Here is a 20,765-nt window from a genome sequence, read left to right as displayed (position 1 = left end):
GAATATGTTTGAAAGCGACACGTTATATCATATATAAGATAAGCAACAGAAAACTTAGTTGTAAGGGTTAAGCGTTTATCAGCCGATATTGCGGTGTTATCTAGAACGCAATGCACCGTTTGAATTGACGGTCTGTTGGTGTGTATGTAGAACGGATAAAAAAGTCCTTTATTCTATCATGATAAGGGCAGAAAAAAATGATTGACTTGAAAAAGAATTATATTTCTTACGAGATAACGACACGACTTCAGTGCATTTTTAGAAAAGAATGTATGTACCTACTTCTAAGAATTAATATACTGAACGTGTCAGTTGAATCAGTTTTGTGTCTCCACGTGTACAGTACTGTCCAAAACACACGATGTAATATTGGATAGTAAAAATACCAGTATCTCGTGTTATCTTATGCAAATAGTAAATAGTTACACTGATTAAAGTTAAACGAATGCTAATATTTCAGACCATTTTGCTTAATGTCTCGCTTGTTTATTCTAATAATCAAACTGTTTAAACCGAACACTGTTTTAATCGTAACATATAATCGTATAAAATGATTATAATAAAATCTTGTGATATAATGATTGCCGTACATTTCTAGTGTCGCCTTCAAAGATAAAAAATAGAAAAACCGATTTCTAAGTATTAGAAGCTTATGCACTGATATTGCACCACTATCTGGAAACAATATTTGTGCTCAAATCGTAAGAAATGTGTCATACTTCGCTAGTTTATGGTGGAAGAGTTCAAAGAGGCCCAGTCAGTATAATAAATAATAATCCATAATAAAACTGGTAAGGAAGAAACTGCAGGAGGAATGGGCAATATTATTCTTACAATTGTTTCACAATAATCTTTCTTGTTGCATTTCTTGTATGAACGTGACGCTGCTAATGGTACTACAATATTCAGAGTACGTATTGTGGTAATACCTCAATAACACTTTCGTTTTCATTACATTCAACATATTGCACATTTTTTGCATTTATAACGCAATTTGAAACTCGACGCAAAAAATGTTTCAGAATAACGTTTTATAAGATTCCTTTTTATTTGTGTTCGTCGGAACACGACAGAGCCTCTAATAAGGCAGAAAAATCTTTGATACCGTTCTCTGTAAATCAGCTCATAACAATTTATATTTATACTATCCCACGAGAGAACGGACTTGTGTAACGACCAGTTTTCTTTCTTCGCTGCGCATCTACGCGCTAATTGGTTCAAGAAAATGGGGAGTGGGTAGTGGAGTGAGATGTGATAGGCTCGCTGCGCCCCCACCATCTAGATCAACTCAAAAGGCTGCGCAGAACGAGTCTATTCTCTCGTGGGATAGAGTATACAAAAAAAATCCGGAATACAGAAAGATCGTGTTGAAAAACACTACTGTTTCTGCGAATTTAAACTACACAAAGAAAAAGGAAAATGCCAGGAACGAGAATGTCCTAATGATTCTTAATTCCCTGTGCATACATTTATAACAGCGACATCGGCATTGTAGTCACGCAACGCCAGTTACTTTGTGCGTTGCAAAGAGATACGCGAATGCGTCTCCCTGTAATCTATGCGATGCACTCGGAATGCGGATTGACGGAAGTGTTAGCTGTTGCACGAGCAATCGAACGGAGTCGGCGAAAATTGGAGAACGAAAATATCACCGAACAAGAAGAAAATCACGAGCTTAAAAATTTTTAAACAACGTGCTAATGGCGCGTTTCCTTATATATCTAAATAATTAAAATTGGACTGCAGATTTTATGAATTTATGGCAAAATTGAGTAGATGCAATTTATTACATCGTAACATAAATTCGTTTCATTATCTTCGGATTTATTAAATCAATCAATTATAAAATTGTGTTAACACTGTAAGTTTTTATTGAATCACAGGTATTTGCAATGAGTCACAAAAAATTATTTTTACATATGTATGCAACTGATCGTTCATTTTGCCAGATAAAATACATACTCGTAAGTACATATATAGGTTTTTTTTAATTAATATATGAGCGACTAGTGTATAATTTTGTTGTACGTCTTAGCGAACACCGACAGTGTCGGAGCGAAAAATACGAATTTGTTCGGCTCCAATGGAAAATATAGAAGGTATTGTTCAGACAGGTTTCATCATTCGGATCAGTATGCGAATCGGTGAAAAAAGGTCGGGCAAAGAGATGCGACGCCGACCGCGGAAAATGCGCGGCACACAACATCGCGTTCGCCAGTCGACCGTGTTCGAACACGTGCCTACAAACAGAGATGTATATCGTCGCAACACCGCTTCCCAACACACAGACAAAAAGTGGTTTGACATTGTGTTGCGTAAGACATTTTTAAACGATAGAAGATACGTCAGTTTAACTTGTGGCAATGAGTCGCGGAAAACTATGCATGCGGGCAGCTCGTTTGCACGTGATCTACGTGCCCGTACGCCGACTCTCGACGTACAAAGAAACTTTAATGAACGATTAATTAACGACGCCTAGGGAACCGCTAGGCCGACGCTAGATTTATTAGCCCGCTGAATTTATCGAGGCGGAGCACAGCATACCGTTGCGCCGCGCGTCTGTGCCCGAAACGTCTCCCGGACGAAATTGCGAATTTCGCGGTGCCCCTTGCCAGCTACCACTGTGAATTGCAATTTTTCTTCATGCGAAGAGAATGCTATTGTCCGGTGTGATTGGCAGGCGTGGCCGATCGAGGAACTATGAAATATATAATTTAAAAGACGGGAGATCGCGCGAATGAGAATTTATTTATTCGTATTTTTACTTTCATTTATCCGTAGGGGAATTTATTTTTCATATTGTTTTATAAATTTTTATTCTCGCATCTGACTCGGCCCAAATCTCCTTTCAACATTTTAATTTTAAACCTGTTTGCCCTACAATATTTCCAGGAAGTCTGATCGACTAACGAATGAGTCTGATCCGTCACGGTCCGAGGTGAAACGCTATTCGGGTAAACTTGAGGGAGACGAGTTTCGCCGAATGGACGAGAAACAGACAGGTGTGCAATCGCCATAAAAGTTTTCACTTCAGACGTGCGGTCTTATGTGCACAGTATTGGTCTGATTTTTTTAGAGCAGAATAGCCGTTCGTGCTTAATTAGAACTTTCTTCTACTTTCAAGACAGTACATAGAAGTTTCTTATCTACAGAAGAAATGAATGCAGTACATAGAAGTTTTAGTAAGTATCACCTGCAAATTACAACATTTTTATTAAAATACAAAATTGTATAGTGTACAAGAATACATCATTCAGACGCGACACCTTTCTATTTCCGCTCGAGCCGTGTTAACAAATTAATGAACAATACTCATGAAAAAACTTTGTAAGAATCTGTCGAGCAACATATTTGTCGCAAGTACAAACGTTCATAAAAATTCATGTAATCAATCTGAAAAATGCTGTCTCACGCATTTGGATGTCGTTTGAATGCCTTAAGCAGCAATTATTGTGATTTATATCGAATACATTTTCAACGTGCTATATGTCGGACCTACGTGGGAAATAATAATGCACCGACGTATACATAATCCACATATCGATGCGTATCACTATTGCATTTTAACGTTGTGCACAACTTCACGAAACTGACTCATCGTCAGGCGATCCTTTGTCGGCAAAAAAGGGAAGCACGTTTCAATTATAATGTCACGTGAAACATCCGGTTGTTTTTCTGCCACTTTTTTCGATAATTGTTTGTTCGTTTGCGGACAGTGGATTGTTACAAAACGTTACCAGCAAATGAGTATCTGTTGTTATAAAGCAGGTACTTATTTACTAACAAAGAGCGTTCGGTTTATCCTCAACAATGTAGAAAAACATAATACAAAAACGTAATTAAAATATATCAAAATTTTTAAATACTATAAAAATACTTATCGAACAAGCGATTAAATAATTTTGATACCTGAAAGAGTAACTACACATATAGTTATCCTATTATGCGAAAGGAGAACAGGAACCTTGCATCCATCAGCTTTTCAAGAATGCTTAAACTTAATGGAAACGTCATGCATAACGACCCGTTGTATAAATTCTGCATAAATTTATACGTTAACTGTAAAATCTTATTAAGAGAAAAAAAAACTGGAAAAAGAATTTTAAATGCTCCCGCGTATCATGAACGGATATGCCGGGCAACCTCAAGGTCGTTTCAAGGGCGTCACAATCAAATTCCCCGTCAGTGATTGTTCCCTTTGCGTACGAATTTACATGTAAACATACGCCAAGGTAATGCATGCTCATTCAATGGACATGATTCTCCATTAAATCTTGACGTTTAAATCGCCTTATCATTTTTTGTTAAATTGTGCTTCAAAAGTTGCCAGGGTGAAACGTTTGTTTTTATCCGTTTTTATCCCGTACTTAATCGACAAAAACTTGCTGGTCGTGTCGCTCATTATCGTGATTGATTTTGCTATGTAATATGCGTTGCTTTTCGTTATTAATTACGCGTACATCTCAAACTACGTAAAATGAGAAGCATAAGCAAGAACATGCTGTCATTAAAATGCAGTTTCCTTCTGATGTGGAAATTTTCATTTCCTTTGACAGGATTAATATTACTTTCATACTTGCGCATTTGTATAATATTAATATAAACAGCAACTTCAATATATAGTTTCACTCACTCGTCTGAAAAAGGTCGAACGTTATCGCCAGTAATTTGAAAACTCCCCAGAAATTAACATATCGTATTCCTCGATAAAGAAAATGTATAGAAAGTAAAGAAAAACAGTGTTTGTTGACATATTTATACGTGTATGTAACATTCCGAAGACCTGTATATTATCTGGACTAATTATCTCACAATTTACTACAAAATATACGTACATATACAAGCTGCCAACGAATCACATATATGTATGTACCGTGTGTCCAAAAATTGTTTATGCCAAAGTCAAAGAACGTACAAAGTTTATTTAACGTATATGACCTTGCGCGTTACCTTCAGATGTTTTCCTAGCATCTATTTGCATTAACAATAATCGGATGGAACATACCGGTCCAAATCTTCTTGAAACTTTGATCCAGCTTTGATCCGCCGGAGGATCTTCGTCATAAATCGGTAAACGAATTGCACGTGCAGTTTCTTTCGCGCGGCGTCCGGTGGAATAGCTTTTAAGCTGCTTGTTTCATCGTTTTTCACGGTGTACCCTTTGAAAACGCGTCCGTTTTATTGGCCTGTTTGCTGCTGTCGAATAAAATGCTAGTGCCCCGGCGTTAAGAGCCATCCTCGCTGTTACTTCGAGCAAGTGTCAACCGGTGTTATTTGATCCACGTTGAACGTACTTTATGTTACATGACAGTAACAAGTTCTCCCGCTTCAACAGAGTTCCACGGCGCGGCTTACATCGAGGGGCAACACTTTGCTAGGCATCTTCGTAGAGGGTTCATGGGAAGCTAATTATTCCACGGTCTATCGGTCAGCACGTTCCACAGCCGGCATACTCCACTGCTTAATTACCGGCGACGCGAACGGGTCGAAGGGATTAATTAGAGAAAGACAACCAGTTCTCTCGAGGGCCCGCATTAGTATAAAAAGTAGCACAATTAAAGTTCACCGCGAAGGAACCGTAGCATCCCGATATCTCATAAACGAACACCTGTCGCGCAGAAAACAGGTTTCCGTTGTTGTCCGCGACGCTGCGGCATTCGTACTGATTTCCATCCGGCGGGTTTCCCTCGAAAATGATTTCTTTGTAACAAACAAACATTATCCCATTCACCTTGTTAAGGTTTAGCTCTTTGCACTCGAAGATGTGTTAATTCCAAGACCAAGATATTTTTTGATCTGGAATATTTCCAGTGTACACTACATGACTTACTTCCCTTTATGTATATAAAGTTTATTTCAAGTATATGTACCATTTGGTAAATCAAAGACCCAGAACAACTGGTGCCCAAGAGAAAATGTCAGAGAAAAATGGTTGAGCCGCGGAATGATGGAACAGAGATCGAGCTCCAGAGGATTCTCACGTTTCATTGATGAGGTCTAAGGACGGCAAAACTGTGAATTAGCTTAATAATCGGTTGTTGTCCCGCGAAGGGCATTTTAACGTGTAAAACACAAGACTTGCACCTGCCCAAAGGATACCAATTATACTGTCAACGTAACGGCGATGATGCTTAGCCTCGTGAACGTTTACTGTCTCGATCATATACCCAGATAAAGCTCCGGGAGCGGCTACGATGCGAACCATCAACTACTCCAAATTGTCAGGTACAAAGTAAATGTATCGTATAATTAAAGCTGGGCCCCTCATCGTGAAAGCTCTCGCGTTGCCATATTCACGAAATCACGCGTGTCCGTTCGACGATGGGCCGTATCGCCTCTGGTCCGGGTCATTCAACGTGAGATCGGTCACATCTTCAAGTACCATGCCGGATATCGTTAAAAAAAAATGTATATGCTACACTCTTCACTTAAGTCTCAAAGGATTTCTGAAAATTGTAAAAATTTCATATGTCCTTGATGTATCAACCTCTTCTCGTTGAATGTAGTCAAATATCGTTGAACTGCTGAACTAACGAAGCAAAATGAGTTTTGAAGTGCTCACAGTAGAAACTAATTTAATTACTTTCTAGTAATTACATTAGGTCTGGACTACTTAGTTTGCATTGGAACGTAGTTCGATCCAGAGTTAGATCGGCACCAGACTATGTTAAGATAAAATTGATGTCTACCAGCATGACATGAAGTCAAGCTTAGATTATCTGGATTTCCATTAGTTACATTAGATCTAGTCTTAACTAGGTTGCCTTATTAGTCACAAATTACCTATGTATATCACGTCCAGGTTAAATCTGGTTTAATTAGTTTACACTATTCAGATTCGACTTAGTTCTAATCGAAAGCATAGTTTCACTGAAGCAGGTCTGAAGGATTGCAGGCATATTTCAAAGACGCGTGCTTCAAGAAACTGTAGAAAAATGGATTTTTCCAATGTTTTAGCCCTGAAGACCTCGTTAACGCAGTTTCCAGGTTGAAAATGATCTCGCACACGAAGACCTGTACCTTTTTTGCACACGTATTCCATAAACTGGGATTTTATACTCCGAGTATGCTCCCCCCCCTGTAATATCCATCACGCTTCATCTCGATCGGTGCCATTCGGAAGAAAATCTCCTTTTTTCTCTTCGATTTGACAAGACTTCTTTTCTCCGGTGAGCAATCGCCATTTACGTGCAAACCTTTTTCTGCGAAGGCTCTCAAAATCTCTCTCTCTCTCTTTCTCTCTCTCTCTCTCTCCTTCTCTCGCCCGATCATTCTTCTCACTTTGTTTCTCCGCGTTCTTTTTAGCCGCTACGTCCCAAGTCACGTTTTATAGTCCATCCTAATTATAGGTTTGCAACAGTAAGTTATGCGTAAAATTTCTGAACGGTCGAGAGCGACTGAGAGCAGCAGCTGTAAAAAGGGTAACGTTTACCGAGCAAGTGGAATCCAGATATGGCGGTGCGTTCTTCGGGTAATGAGCTCACGGTCATTACCATACATCGCGACCGTGCTACACACCGTTGCGTTGATCGACGTTGAAACGACGATAAAGCCGAGATATACACATTGCATCCGGGGAAAAGTGTGCAACTTCGTTAACGCTTTTCAATAATTTACAATTCCCCCACGCTAACTTCGGCCGCGCGCTCTGCGATCCATTCTGTTAATCATCAACGAGATAACAATCGTGTATCTATGCTTTACTGTCGGTTCCTGTAACGCGAGCAGTGCTATAATTACGTGTTTTTTCAAGCATTCGAAGACATAGATCTATCTGCCCGGTCTGCTAAAAATTATGCGACGCGCGTAGCTCGTTAAGAGAACAATCCTGAACTGTCGGGGTAGATATGTAGGCACTTAATTAAGAACGAATCACTCCGCACAACACTGTCTTAGCCAGTTATTACAAGGTTACGCACGTTATCGCGTATTTTGTGTCTATGTACACATCGCCCGGAGTAAGATTGCACTTCCCCGGGATCACCGTTGAGTTCGAAAACATCGTCTGTCTTTTTACCCCGGAAGAGGTAGAGATCTCAGGTTCTCACATCCCTTAGGTTAACAGATATCTACTATCTACCACCAGCTGCAGTTCGTTGACCTGACCGTACGTCCCTTAGCTTTCTTTTTTAGGCACTGCCGTATACTTGAAGCCATCTGTGCAGTTACTCACCGAGTAGCCCAGTGACACACTGGCACACGGCTGAATAAGAGAGTTTTTAATTCAATCAGTTTCTGCTCTTTCTCTTGTTCGTTGCGTCGTCGTGGCGCACCACCAACGCTCGACTCAGTGGAGCCGGCTGGCAACATGCGTCTAGGTCGCGCTCTAATTGGTCCGTGTTTTTCGTTAATAACTCCTTAAGAAAATGTCGCTTCAAATGACCTTGGGAACCGCAACATTTTTTAGACACCCCGTGTATGCAAAATAAAAATTATCTACATCAATTACAAGAAGCAGGGACCAACTAATAATTGTTATCCTTCTTCAATGGTTTCAAGAAGCTAGGAATAATTGTAGCACACCGATATCTTAAAATTCTTTTAATCTCTCTGTTTCTTCAAATTGCACCTACTCATTGTTATCAAAATACACAGAATCCACAATCTAATTACCATGTATCTTAAGTGTACAAATTAGTACGTTCTCTGCGGCGAGAGATCCAGCGCGTCACTTCGCCAACTTTATGGTTAAACTGAGTAACAAAGTTATGTAAGTTAATGTGGAAGTACCACGCGAGCTCGTCGCATACGAAATGACCGAGACCCATAAAGCTTGAAGCGCTCTCTCATTAATTGATGAATGAAAAATAACACCAGATAGCACTTATCATATATGAATATAAAGCGTGAAATTAGCTGAATCGAATAAGATCAGTGAATCATCAATTAATCTAAGCAAGACTGTATACGTATACATAGAGAGGACGAAAGCGAACTCTCACATTGATCTCCGGTCAAAAAGTATCATGATAGTGTGGCTGATAACTTTTCAAATAGAGTCGTGTAATAAATATACAGCAGATTTTATGCATTTTTGACGGAAACAAGTAGGTGCAATATAAAACAGTAACAATCTGTAAGACACAGAAGCAGAAGAAGGAGAAAATTGCAGTTTCGAAGGGAACGTAATCAATTTCTGATTCACTTGTTTCGCAGTAGGTCGAGCAGAAAATCGCTTCGAGATCGGCGCGGCGATGTCGCAATGAAGAATAGCATTTAATTTCTGATTCCGTGGGTACGTAATGCTTGTGTGCTAATTGCAAGCTGCAGCGGAGTCCTATAATTTCGCGGAGCCGGGTACATCTCTCCCGCTGCGAAGGACTGCATGCGATCGACGATCCCGATCGAGGGCTATTATGTATACCGGCTCGTTCCTCAAAAGCATCGTACGAGGCAGCGATCGATTATCGACTCCGGAGCCGGCTGTTACAGGCCGGTTACATTGTTACAAATGTCAGGATAGTCTAGCCCGTTGTGGTTGTCGATCTCACCCGAAGAATGCACGACCTTGTGCAGAGAGCGCAGCGGTTCTCCACACACACACACACACACAAGCGCGCATACACCTGCGCTCGGGCCTTCGCTCGGGTTGCATTCGCGGCGATGCGGTGCACGTGGCGTGCAACCCGCTCCATGTCAAATTAGTTGTACTTGGTTTTCCTGGATAATTGTTTCATGCGAAACGAACTGCTCGAATTCTTCATCGCGATTTCCTAGACACCGTCGAGCCGCGGTTATAAGAACGCAATGACGCTATTAACTTTGGTTTTCTCTTCTTCTCTGTGTGCAACCTCGCCGCGCTGAATGCTACAGATACACCGGCGGATCCCTGTCGAGAAGCTAACTATATTTCATCATAAATATTAATAGACGGTTTATTACGCCACGTGTCACGCTGAGAACGTACGCGTGTCCAATATATGTATCGCCCCGCGAACTGCTCGCACCCATACCGCGATTACCCGAAACAACAAGGATTTTTGTTTTACTATTTTCGGTCGGTCGATTATGCAACCGATCAAACCATGCTGCACGTGCTGCACTTGTGGACTGCTTCTTATGGGCTTTCGCAAACGGAGACTTGTTCTTTTAACTTTTAATTACTCGCATATAGTACTTCCAATCTCAATACTTGAAATTTACTGATTCATGCATAAACATATTTGTTGAATAAATATTTATTTATATTGGAGTCGTATAAAATTAAAGGGGAATGCAAATCTTTATATTTTCAAAAATCGTGATCAGTTGAGATTACTCTGTTAATAAGCAGTCTGATCGCAAATGCTTTTATCAGGTATAGTATGGTTTCAAGAGAGCTTTCACGCGGTTAAAGCATATTTTTCGTCAACTCTTTTTTGTATGATTTTTCAAGGTCACCTTCAATTTTTTACAAATACACACATAATTTTTTACGCCGATTTGTTAGAGGATTTCAAGGCGAATTCGGAAACGTATCATAACATTTAAAAAATTGCAAAAACGATTGGAAAAAATTTCTTTGTTAATTTTCTTTCACAAAAAATTTGCTATGATCAGGTGAAAGTTCTTTTGAAGTCATGTATATGTGATAAAAACATTTTCGATCGAACAGCTAATAACAGAGTAATGTCTACTGATCACGATTCGTGATTCCCCCTGTATATTATCGTATATTTTAGTATATTTTGGTAGAACACACCGTATTCTAGTTTATTTGCAAATAATGCAAAACCATCGCACCATAAATTTGGATCGACCTTAGCCGACTGCTATGCTTGTACAGTGTGCACAGGTAAAGTGATGTTTGCGTCCAGCGGTATGAACGCACGTTGAAGAACAATAAATAACGCAATGTAACGGGAGGGGAGGGCTCATTTTCAGACGATCGTGCATCCAGCTCCCGTTAAGTGTGAACAAGCATATTAACGATAACGCTGCTGGCATCTATTTGTGATCACTTTCATTGACGTCTACCTTGCCAGTTGACACACGAGCCACGAGCATTCTCCGACCGAAGATAAGTAATTTTTAACAAAGAGAACATGTGCGCGAGTGTCCTAGGCTGCCTGGCAATTTACTGATAGCACAATATCAAACGACCGAGTCTAACAATATTCTAATTATTATTCTATCTTTCCCATATTTCACTTTTACCGATGACAGGGAAAATTACGGAGCTCCTTTCTGGCTTCAACTACGTTATCGTATGCTTTTTAACTTTACTTCTTATTTTAAGTACCCACATCGAAAGTGCATAAATTATACACATTTTAAAACAAAATTCAAGTTGTGCACGCTATTTTTCTTTCGTTTACTTAGTTCAATGTAACCGGAAAATTAATATAAAATTAGTACCTGAAAAGTAGAATGGATACAAAAATTGAACATTTCACGAAAATGAATATAAAATTAATATACCTTGAAACTGTCAGAGTAATAAATGTTTCAAGGCGAAATTTAAATGATTTACATTATTTTTATTTTGACGTCGCTGTATGAAATTTGACGCGAGTAAAGCTATGTAGGAGTATGCGTAAAATACTTGAATGTGTGCATAACGAGATAGTTCATTTGATAAGCCAGTTTAACTGTAAGATGGAGGAAAAATGTCGGCAATGATGTTCGAAGTGAATAAATTCTGTTATCATGTACAGAGAATATCCGATCGCATTAAAGCAATGTTATAAACAACTATAATTTTACTGGTATCGTCTGTAACCCGAGCCAGGTGCATTATATTACAGTTCAGACATCTACAGTCCCATCAAAATTCAAACGACTGCCAAGCACCTGGATAACATATCTGGAGTAAATAAGCTATTTCATTTCGCTATCCTCAGCTATCCTAAGGCTATCGACGGCTATCAGAGTTTAGAATGAACGCCCATCGAGAGTAGAGTTCCGAGTACTGTTACCATGTTCTTTGCAGTGTTAAACTTGCTCGCGACGCTCAGGATAAGGCGAGCTAGTTTGATAATGAAATCAATGTCGTGAACTCCGGGAAAATCGGCCGACACGAAACGTGCACAACCATAAGCGACATACATGCAATTATGCAGCTAGATATTCAACAATGTAATCGAAAACGGAAGCTGACTGTATCCCTTAAAAACTACACGCATATCATTTCCGAACTTTCATACGGTCTTTCTACGCTCGGTATCTAATATGGAACAGGAACGAATAACACTTGTCATTGTTAATTAACTGTGATTAACTGAAAGTTATTCATGATGCAAATAGATTTTCAAGAACCATTCTAATCACCTATCATTAAGCCTTTCCGGAATTATGTACTACTGGTACATACTAATATTTCCGACGCGTAATTCCAGCAGTTATGAAACTTATGATTACGTTTTACTGTTCGCTTCGGCTGCCAGTGCTATTGCCAGAAAGTCGAGAGATGTTCTATTTTAACCACCGGCGGTTATAGCAATGTTGTCATTTTGTTATTTAAAATAAAAACACTGCGGAACGGCCAGCTGATTTTAAAGTGTGTTAGATCTCCATAGTCATTTCTTATCAGCTTTCAAACACTCTTTACTTTTTAAATAGAAATATATTTTTTTATGATAGTTTACCTAAAAGTACTTCATACTAGAAATCATAATCCCGGAATTTTATCTTACAACAAGAGAGTGCTCCTACTCACGAAGCAAAAATTATTAGAAATTATTTAATGTCTCAGAATGGCCCCCGCAAAGCGCTGATTTGTCCCGTATTCATTCAAAGAGGTTAATCGAAGAAAATTTCGGGGAATAAAATTTCGAGAAACAAAATTTGAAGAAATGCCGACCCGCAAAGGTGAAATGACTGACCTCAAAAGCAGAAAGTATCGCTCGAAACTCTCTGATGTCGTGTTTCATTTGGTCGAGTCATTGGAGTGGATACAGTTCGTGATTAAAGAGAAATCTGTTGGCAACGGACAGGTACGCGAATTGCAAGTGTAATAATGGACGGTCGAGGTAGCGCGCGGCGACGCGACGTACTAGCAACACTGTATCCATTTGGAGCAGGTTGATGCAGTTGATCGTCTACCTGTTCGCCGGTGATCAGCAGGAATGCGACTTTCCACATGAACTTAAGTGTTCGACTGGACGAACTGGATTGGATCCCCGCGAGCACATTTATCCTGAAACGGTGTTGGCACGCGTGAAACACGGCGTCTTCGCCATAATTACTAGTCGTCCTCCTGGTTGCCGGACCCGGGCTAATAGCGTTACACTAACTATCCGCTGTTACGATAACGTCCAGTTCATTTCTCCTCTCTTATAAAAGTACATGTCCTGCTGCGTGAGATCTTATTCATGAATTCACCGTGCCGTTTTTTGCCGACACGTCTACCGAGACTGTTGCAGGATCTCACGATACAAGTGGAACGGTCTGATGCCAGCTTCACGATCACGATGAAAATCCCCGTCCACACTCGACATATTATTATTTCCACTGCATGGATTTTCCGCACGACACCAAATTACGCGTCAGAAACTTAAATGCCACCGACAGGCTCCGGCATGTTCCGTTTCGTTACACTCCTCTAACCTTCCGGCGGCAATTGATCCTTGTCCATCTGGACTATTTAGGTTTCAACCCTTCGTCAATGCCACCATTTTCATACGACGTTCAGTGATGTTGTGATTGGCAAAAATAAAAAAAATTTTGGTATTAGCCAATAGGACTTTACTATTTGATTATATATTATTTTGTTATTTGCCAATAGGTGAATTCTTCTACGGTAAAAAAATGTTTGAATAATGGTTCCGTTCATTAAACGGCGCACAGCACGCCGGTAAGGTGTGCATTACCTTAATAAACAATAAAACGGCAATTTAGTCGGTTTATTTGCGGCCCATTTGGAACTCTATAAGAACAGCTATCGAGATCGAGATGATACGCGCCTTGGGGCGCCAGCAGTAGCTAATATGACGAACGGACCATAGCGGGCTTAAGCGATTTATAATGATCGGCTCGTGTAAACAGTAGCCCAGCAGGTTGGCTACATAACAAATTACGCTACCTTCTTTTTCACGCCTACTTGACCGCTTCACCTTCGTAAATTTCACTCGCGCCAGACAACCAGTGGGACAGTGATGAATGATGTGTCTCGTTCTGCCGTGTTAATTCGAATGGGCGTATCTCGTGAAAAGTGGCTTCTGAGAGAAATGACTTTTAGCACTTTCTGTTATGCCGTCGGTGTTTCATATAAATTGAATTCGGTAAAATTCGACGAAATAGACACGCCGTACGAATCAATGCACTCTTTATCCATGAAGGTGTAACTGACAAATTAGTAAACTGCGGATCTTTATGCAAAATTAAAATGTGCAACGATTGTAAGAATCGGGAGCAAAATAAAACGTTCTCATCCTTTAATAATTTTAGTAAGTCGAAAATAATACATGTGTTTCAATTCTCTTGAGCTTTGAACTACTTTAAATTGCGCCTAAAATCCGTACTGACTATTTCCAGAATTAAAGAAGAAGATTATTTCCACCATGGAAGAACAATGGGGATTTCCGATAATTACACTATACCTTACCACCATAAATAACAACGTGCATAAAATTGATTGGACTCGCTTCGCACGAAACAGCACAGACCATGGTCGTCGGACGCGTGTGACGTTCTCTCGCATCGAACGTGTTAATGGAACTACGAATCCTCTGTTTTTGCTAGAAGCTCGGCTCATTCCGCGTTGAGTTCGCTGTCCTAGGATGTATGGATAATCCAAGGTCATTCAAGGTCATGCAGGATCATTCCCTTCGCCGAGCTTCACGGAGCAGGTATGTACAAGATTTTCTGCAGGCCTCGAAATGTTTCGACGCGATCATAAACGACGCGATTTATCGGGTATTCACTACACAAAGTGGTTATTTTAATTTAAACCTGTAGGCTAATTTATAATTCTTCTGGGCGGTTTGGTTAAACCAATAAAGCCAACAATTGGAAACATAAAGAAGTGATAAAAGTTTCTCTAAATCTACAAAACCGAACCAAAAAATTGTACATATCGCTGCTCCGGAAGTATAATGACGCAGCTGTAAAATTTTGTGAAATTGACTTTATTGGGTTGGCGGGCTCAAAAATGCATTTACTAGATGTTTGTAAATCGACATAATGTAAATCGAGGCTGGTATTTATTATTTTATAAATTGAAATAACTTAAAAGTTGCAATAATAACCCACAATGTCTATAAACTACTCTCATAGAAGAATTAAACCGAATCTTCAATTTTTGCAGTTGTGTCATTATACTTCCAGAGCAGCGATATAAACCATGACAGCCCCAACCAATTTAATAGTTTTTTTCATTCTCAAAGTTTGTTAATTAAATCGGCTCAGATTTAATATTGGATTTAGTATAAGAAACTGCAAGGGTTCGATTAGTTTGTACGTTTGAAAGGCGTATTACACATTTAATAAGTAAAGACAGCTTAATGTTTCTACAATAATTCGCCTATTAAATGTCGCGACTCATCTATCGAGTAGGCAAGAATGACGATGTGTAACCAAGTAGAATTTAATAATCCATTTCAGCGAATCGCATTCACCTGTCCGACCGCGAAAATTGCCAATGCGATAGTCATTTCCTGCTCGTGGCGTATAAGCGCATGGAACACGCTCACATTTCCCTTTTCGCAATTATCGAACTCTGTCGATATACGCTGAAATTGCAAAATGAAACCAACGAGTTTCTATCTTGGTACCTGGTGTTATAGTTCGTCCGTGCGAACCATAAATTAACGAGAACCTTCCGGTATAGAAAATCCAGCAGTGACTTGCACGACACCCACGACCCTCGCCGATTACAATTACAAATGATTGCTTTATGGTTTATACGGAGAAATACACCGTGCTCGTACTCCACTTTCTAAACAATTGATTTCCTTGCACAATTTCTGTCGTTCTGTCTACTTTATGCATATTAACTAGAGATCTCGATTTCACGTGTATCTGAAATACACGTGTTACACGTGTAGTTCGGATGTTCGTGTTGAAGTTCGTGTAAAGTTTACTACACGTGTGTCTTTACTACACGTGTATCTAAGTACACGTGTACACGTGTATTGAAATACACGAATACACGTATCGAAATGTATAATTTCACATGTATTAACCCATCTTTTATATAAATAGTTCTGTAGTTCTGTCACGCAAAAACTCCGACCGGCGAAGCTTTCTGACGGGAACCGTAAATTGAGCGACATGACAGTGTGTATTTTTCAGAGAGAGAGAGATATTGTATAGCAATAGAGAGAGCAAGAGGGTAAGAGAGAGGCGCCGCGGGGGTTGGTGAGCGAAGCGAACAGGGGGCAGAGCCCCCTAGTATCCCATATTTTATTTCGTCATTAATATCAGAATATTTAGATATGTAAATTGTTCATGAGACTTATTTACTGAGTTGCAGGTGAAAATAAGAAGCATTATGGTTTAGGTTAATAAAGTTTAATTTATTAATCTTTTGTTCTGAGATAACAAAACTAAAGTATTAACATTTTGTGGAAGTAAACGGTTTCGTTTTTTTGTTACAATACTTCCAGCACATGAAAAACACCGTTCCGACATCGCCGAAGTTGCTGGAATTGTTAAATATTTTTTGGCAAATTTCGAAATTGCTGGATATTTGTTTGCCCTACCCTTCCATCATTCAAATGGATTTAAAAAATTTTAAAATTTTAAAAATTTCAAAAACTTTATATAACTATAATAAGAACTATTTTATATAATATTATAGAAAGATGGGTTAATACATGTGAAATTATACATTTCGATACGTGTGTTAAACATTAAACGAACTCAAACACGTGTATATTCGTTACGCGTGTACACGTGAATTTTCAATACACGTTCAGACTCGTGATCTCTAATATTAACCCTATTAATATCAACGCCGAGTTTAAGCGGCATCCACACGTAACTAGTGGTGCTGGCAGCGGCGACTATAGTCGGCATAAAGAAACTGTAGGGGTCCCGGTTTACAGAGAAAGCTTACTTGCGTACCCGGTAAGGAAAGGGTTAAGAAACAGGATCAATCAAGAGAAATCTGTTGAAGCAAAGAACTCGCGGTAAACTATCCGGGAATATACAGGGTGTCTCAAAATTCCTTCAACATCCGGAAATGGGAGATTATTTGAAGCAACGTTTTCGTTTGCAAAAATGGCGTCCGCGGCTTTGTTAAGGAGTTATTAACGAAAATTGACAGTTTGCGCGTCGGGCCGACTGTACCAACACGCGTCTAGGTTGCACTCTGATTGGTCCGTGATTTTCGTTAATAACTCCTTAACAAAGCCGCGGACACCATTTTTGCAAAGGAAAATGTTGCTTCAAATAATCTCAGGAACCTCCCATTTGCGGATGCTGAAGGAATTTTGAGACACCGTGTATATTTATTCTGTCGCTGGATATTTATAATGACTTACTGCAGCACTGTTCAAACGTGCTTATTGTGTGGCCGGCTCGAATTTCAGTTTGAGTCTACGCTACGATCGATTTTGGAGGATACTATTGTTCAGCGTCCTTTTAGTGTCTCTTTGACGAATTTATTGGTCTGTAGTACGGCTGGAATGTATCAGCTAACTTGCTGGGAAAGTCGCCCTGACCGGACCGCTCTCAATGGCACTTGAAGCAGCGTGGGCCACGCCAGGGGGCCTGTGCTTCTAATTTACAAGTTCCGAAAAAATGCAAGGAACTGAGTGTTATCTCTAGCGTTGACGTATTTAGAAACCTCCTCTTTTATTGGCTGGGATCCTTTTAATATTTTGGTGGAGGTTGCTTTATTCATGTGCCTTCGTTAACGTCATGTCATTATACATGTTTTACACACTCACCATTTTTTGTTGTTGGTGTTTTAAGTATTATATTTTCCAGATGAGGTCGCTCTGGGTGGAACGAACTATGATCTTCAGGTGATGAGAGAATGGTACTCGTGATTGTCCTGCATCTTCCAGGCGATCTTCGAGCTCAACGAGTTTCGTGGTCAAGGATAGTTATCTGTTTTGCTTTTCAAGAATATGGAGAACCGCAATCACAACGCAATTGGACAGAATCCAGGAATTGTATCGGAATTTTGGCAGATCGGGAGTCTCAAAGGCATAAGTCTACGGCAGTTATTCGTCAAGGCTGTCGCCAAAGCGGAAATATTTCCTTGATGTAGTAATTTATAACGTGCGTGTTGCCGCTTATAATAGGAGGATTGAACCGGGAATGTTGTACTTATTTTGTACAACGTCCCCGCGACAATGGAAGCCCAAACAGATCACAGAATTTCGAAATTTGTGAACGAGAAACGCTGCAAAAAGGTCTTGTGATTAATTCGATTTCACAACGTTAACGTTAGAACTCAATTTATTATTTCGAGTCTCCACATGTGAATGACGGGCGCAAAATACAAAATTACAGTCTAACACGGTTGTAACAATGAATCTGAAAGATTAATGTTGTTTTTTTTTTTAATTTGTCATTTGTATTACTTATACTAGTCATAATTGTTGAAATGAATAGATTTAGTAGATCTGTTGAGAGTCTCTCCGATCCACCAATATATCTTCGTTGTAAATATGCATTATCGAAACCGATTCGATAATTATCTTCCAGTTGTTGAACTGTAAAATCAAATCTTCGAGACGAGTGACTATTTTTCTCGATGGAATTCGTTGAAAACCGTTCCATTATTATTTCATCGCGATAAAAGTTTCAATTAAATCGCGGTAAACACCACTTGCAATGATTTTTAGTACACTGTAGGAAATAATCGATTCAAAAATTTTATAAATCGTGTGATATCTTCAAGTTGGTATCAATTTCAGAATGAATGAAAGGATCTTGTCCAAAGTGGTACCCCAAAGAACGATTTTCGGGTGATAACACACTGGAGCAACAAAACGAAAGATTTCAATGATTTCTAGGAGTTCAATTGCGATCCTAAATTATTTACATATACAACATTACTGTATTAATCTGTCTATATTTTTAACGTTACCACAATATAGACATTCTTAGTTTAGTAAAAACACCCGCAGTCAATGGTAAACTGCAATAGTACTTATTATTGTTAGAAATTTTAAGATATGGTACTTCACCTTGCAGTATACGGTTCAGAGCCTCTTCAAGATTGCCATTAGCATACTTCACGATCACGTACATGTAAACCAGCATTTCTCGAGGACAGTGGAAAAGCTCCATAAGCTTGATAGTGTAGAATAGTAGAAATTCTGCACTGGCACCTATTAACAGAAGACAAAATATCGATTAAAACGACAATCGATCCACAGATTTATCAGTAATGTAAAATTAGCATCGTCGAATTTTCAAACATCCTCTAATCTGTTAGTCGGTGCTCATTTCATTACAATTTCGCGTAATCAATAATTAAAGAAAATTTTATATGAATATCTTCATTTTTGCATGGACAAAAGAGACAATACCGATATAATTGTCGTGACATGTATAGTCATATTTCTGTTCCGCCATTTGTAACTGAATTGGACTTTCTCGTAACTTTCTAGCACCTGTTATAGTTTATGGCGGACGTTGAATTGAGTGTAGCCGGTAAAGGAAGTATTTCTCTGCGTTGTATGTATTATTCACGAACGTCACGTATCTATATATTCAGCTAACTTATACATTACAAAATCAACCATTATTCTAACTTTTCCATAATCTGCAAAACAATTTATACTTGTACGACAGCTTTTCCCCTATTTTCACTACTTACGCCATTTGCAGAACAAACCGACACCAGTTCAGTCGAGAAACCAAAGAGTGACGTCTACATTTCTGTCTTGGGGTTAATACTAGAACTACCGAACACTAAAAGCGACTATTTTTTGCTGACAATTAAAATTAACAATGCCTCATTGGTTAATCGACACGTTGCACGATCTTTTTTAAAATACACGTCTGAATAAATGTGTCTGGCAAGAGTCCATCAAAGGATCATTGCAATCTCAATAACTGATCGAATTTCAATGACTGACAACTCATTTTGACTGATCTCAACGATTCTACGACAGCTACGGCCAGATCTATTTTATTTTACAGAGTACCGATTTATTATTTTCAGCTTGTCAAAATGATTGAAATAAGTTTCTTGCAATTGACGCAATTAATTTTTATTTCGCATAAAGGTCCGCAGTCCAGTCATCGCACACACGTGACCGAGTATTTAACAAACGTGTTGATCGAGCAGAATTCGCAAGGATATCATTCTGCGAACGGATAAATCCGTTCCGCGAGAGACACTTCCTATCGGGCAGGTGTAAAGGGCCGTTCGTGGTCGTCGGTATCTGGATCGATCGAAAATAATCGTTGGTTAATAGTTATTATTGGCTGACACCTCTTCACCGGGCAGGGTTGACGGTGGTTGGTGGATTTGCGGGCGAGGAGCCTCGTGAACCCGTGGTGATGTTCACCATCCACCGCGTGCGCGTACAGGGACAATATTACCCCGGCGGGTACGACATGATATATTGAACATTAATGCAGCCAATAGTAGCGCGTCCGCTCGGTGCAGCTCCGCCTATAAGAGAACTTCTGGATGGTTTTTAAAAGGCGGAAATAACTTTCCCCTTCCATCTTCCTTGCACAGTTCGCACATTCCCTGTGTTGCCTCGACAAAGAGGAACGGCGGGAGGGGGAGAGTGAGAGAGAAAGAGTGAGTGTGAGAGAGAGAGAGAAAAAGAGAGAGGAAGGGCGAGAGAGAGAGTCTCCCTCTCCCGTAGCCACCCCTCTTCAATTCTATCGAATAGACAACACGACGCAGAGAGCAGGTGCCGTCGTGA

The 20,765-nt window shown here is 39.6% G+C and overlaps 1 protein-coding gene across 3 annotated transcripts in view; it reads right to left on the bottom strand.

The window, feature by feature from the left end:
• Nucleotides 1-20,765, bottom strand: part of Dsx (transcription factor doublesex) — a 104,431-nt gene that overhangs the window by 46,612 nt on the left and 37,054 nt on the right. For all 3 annotated transcript variants that reach the window (XM_076433705.1, XM_076433706.1, XM_076433707.1), the window contains exon 4: nucleotides 19,065-19,208. In XM_076433705.1, coding sequence (XP_076289820.1) covers nucleotides 19,065-19,208 — 144 coding nt within the window. The remainder of the gene's footprint in view (nucleotides 1-19,064; nucleotides 19,209-20,765) is intronic.

Source organism: Lasioglossum baleicum, chromosome 11 (genome assembly GCF_051020765.1).
Source record: "Lasioglossum baleicum chromosome 11, iyLasBale1, whole genome shotgun sequence".
NCBI lineage: Eukaryota > Metazoa > Arthropoda > Insecta > Hymenoptera > Halictidae > Lasioglossum > Lasioglossum baleicum.
This window is presented reverse-complemented; position numbering and strand designations above follow the sequence as displayed.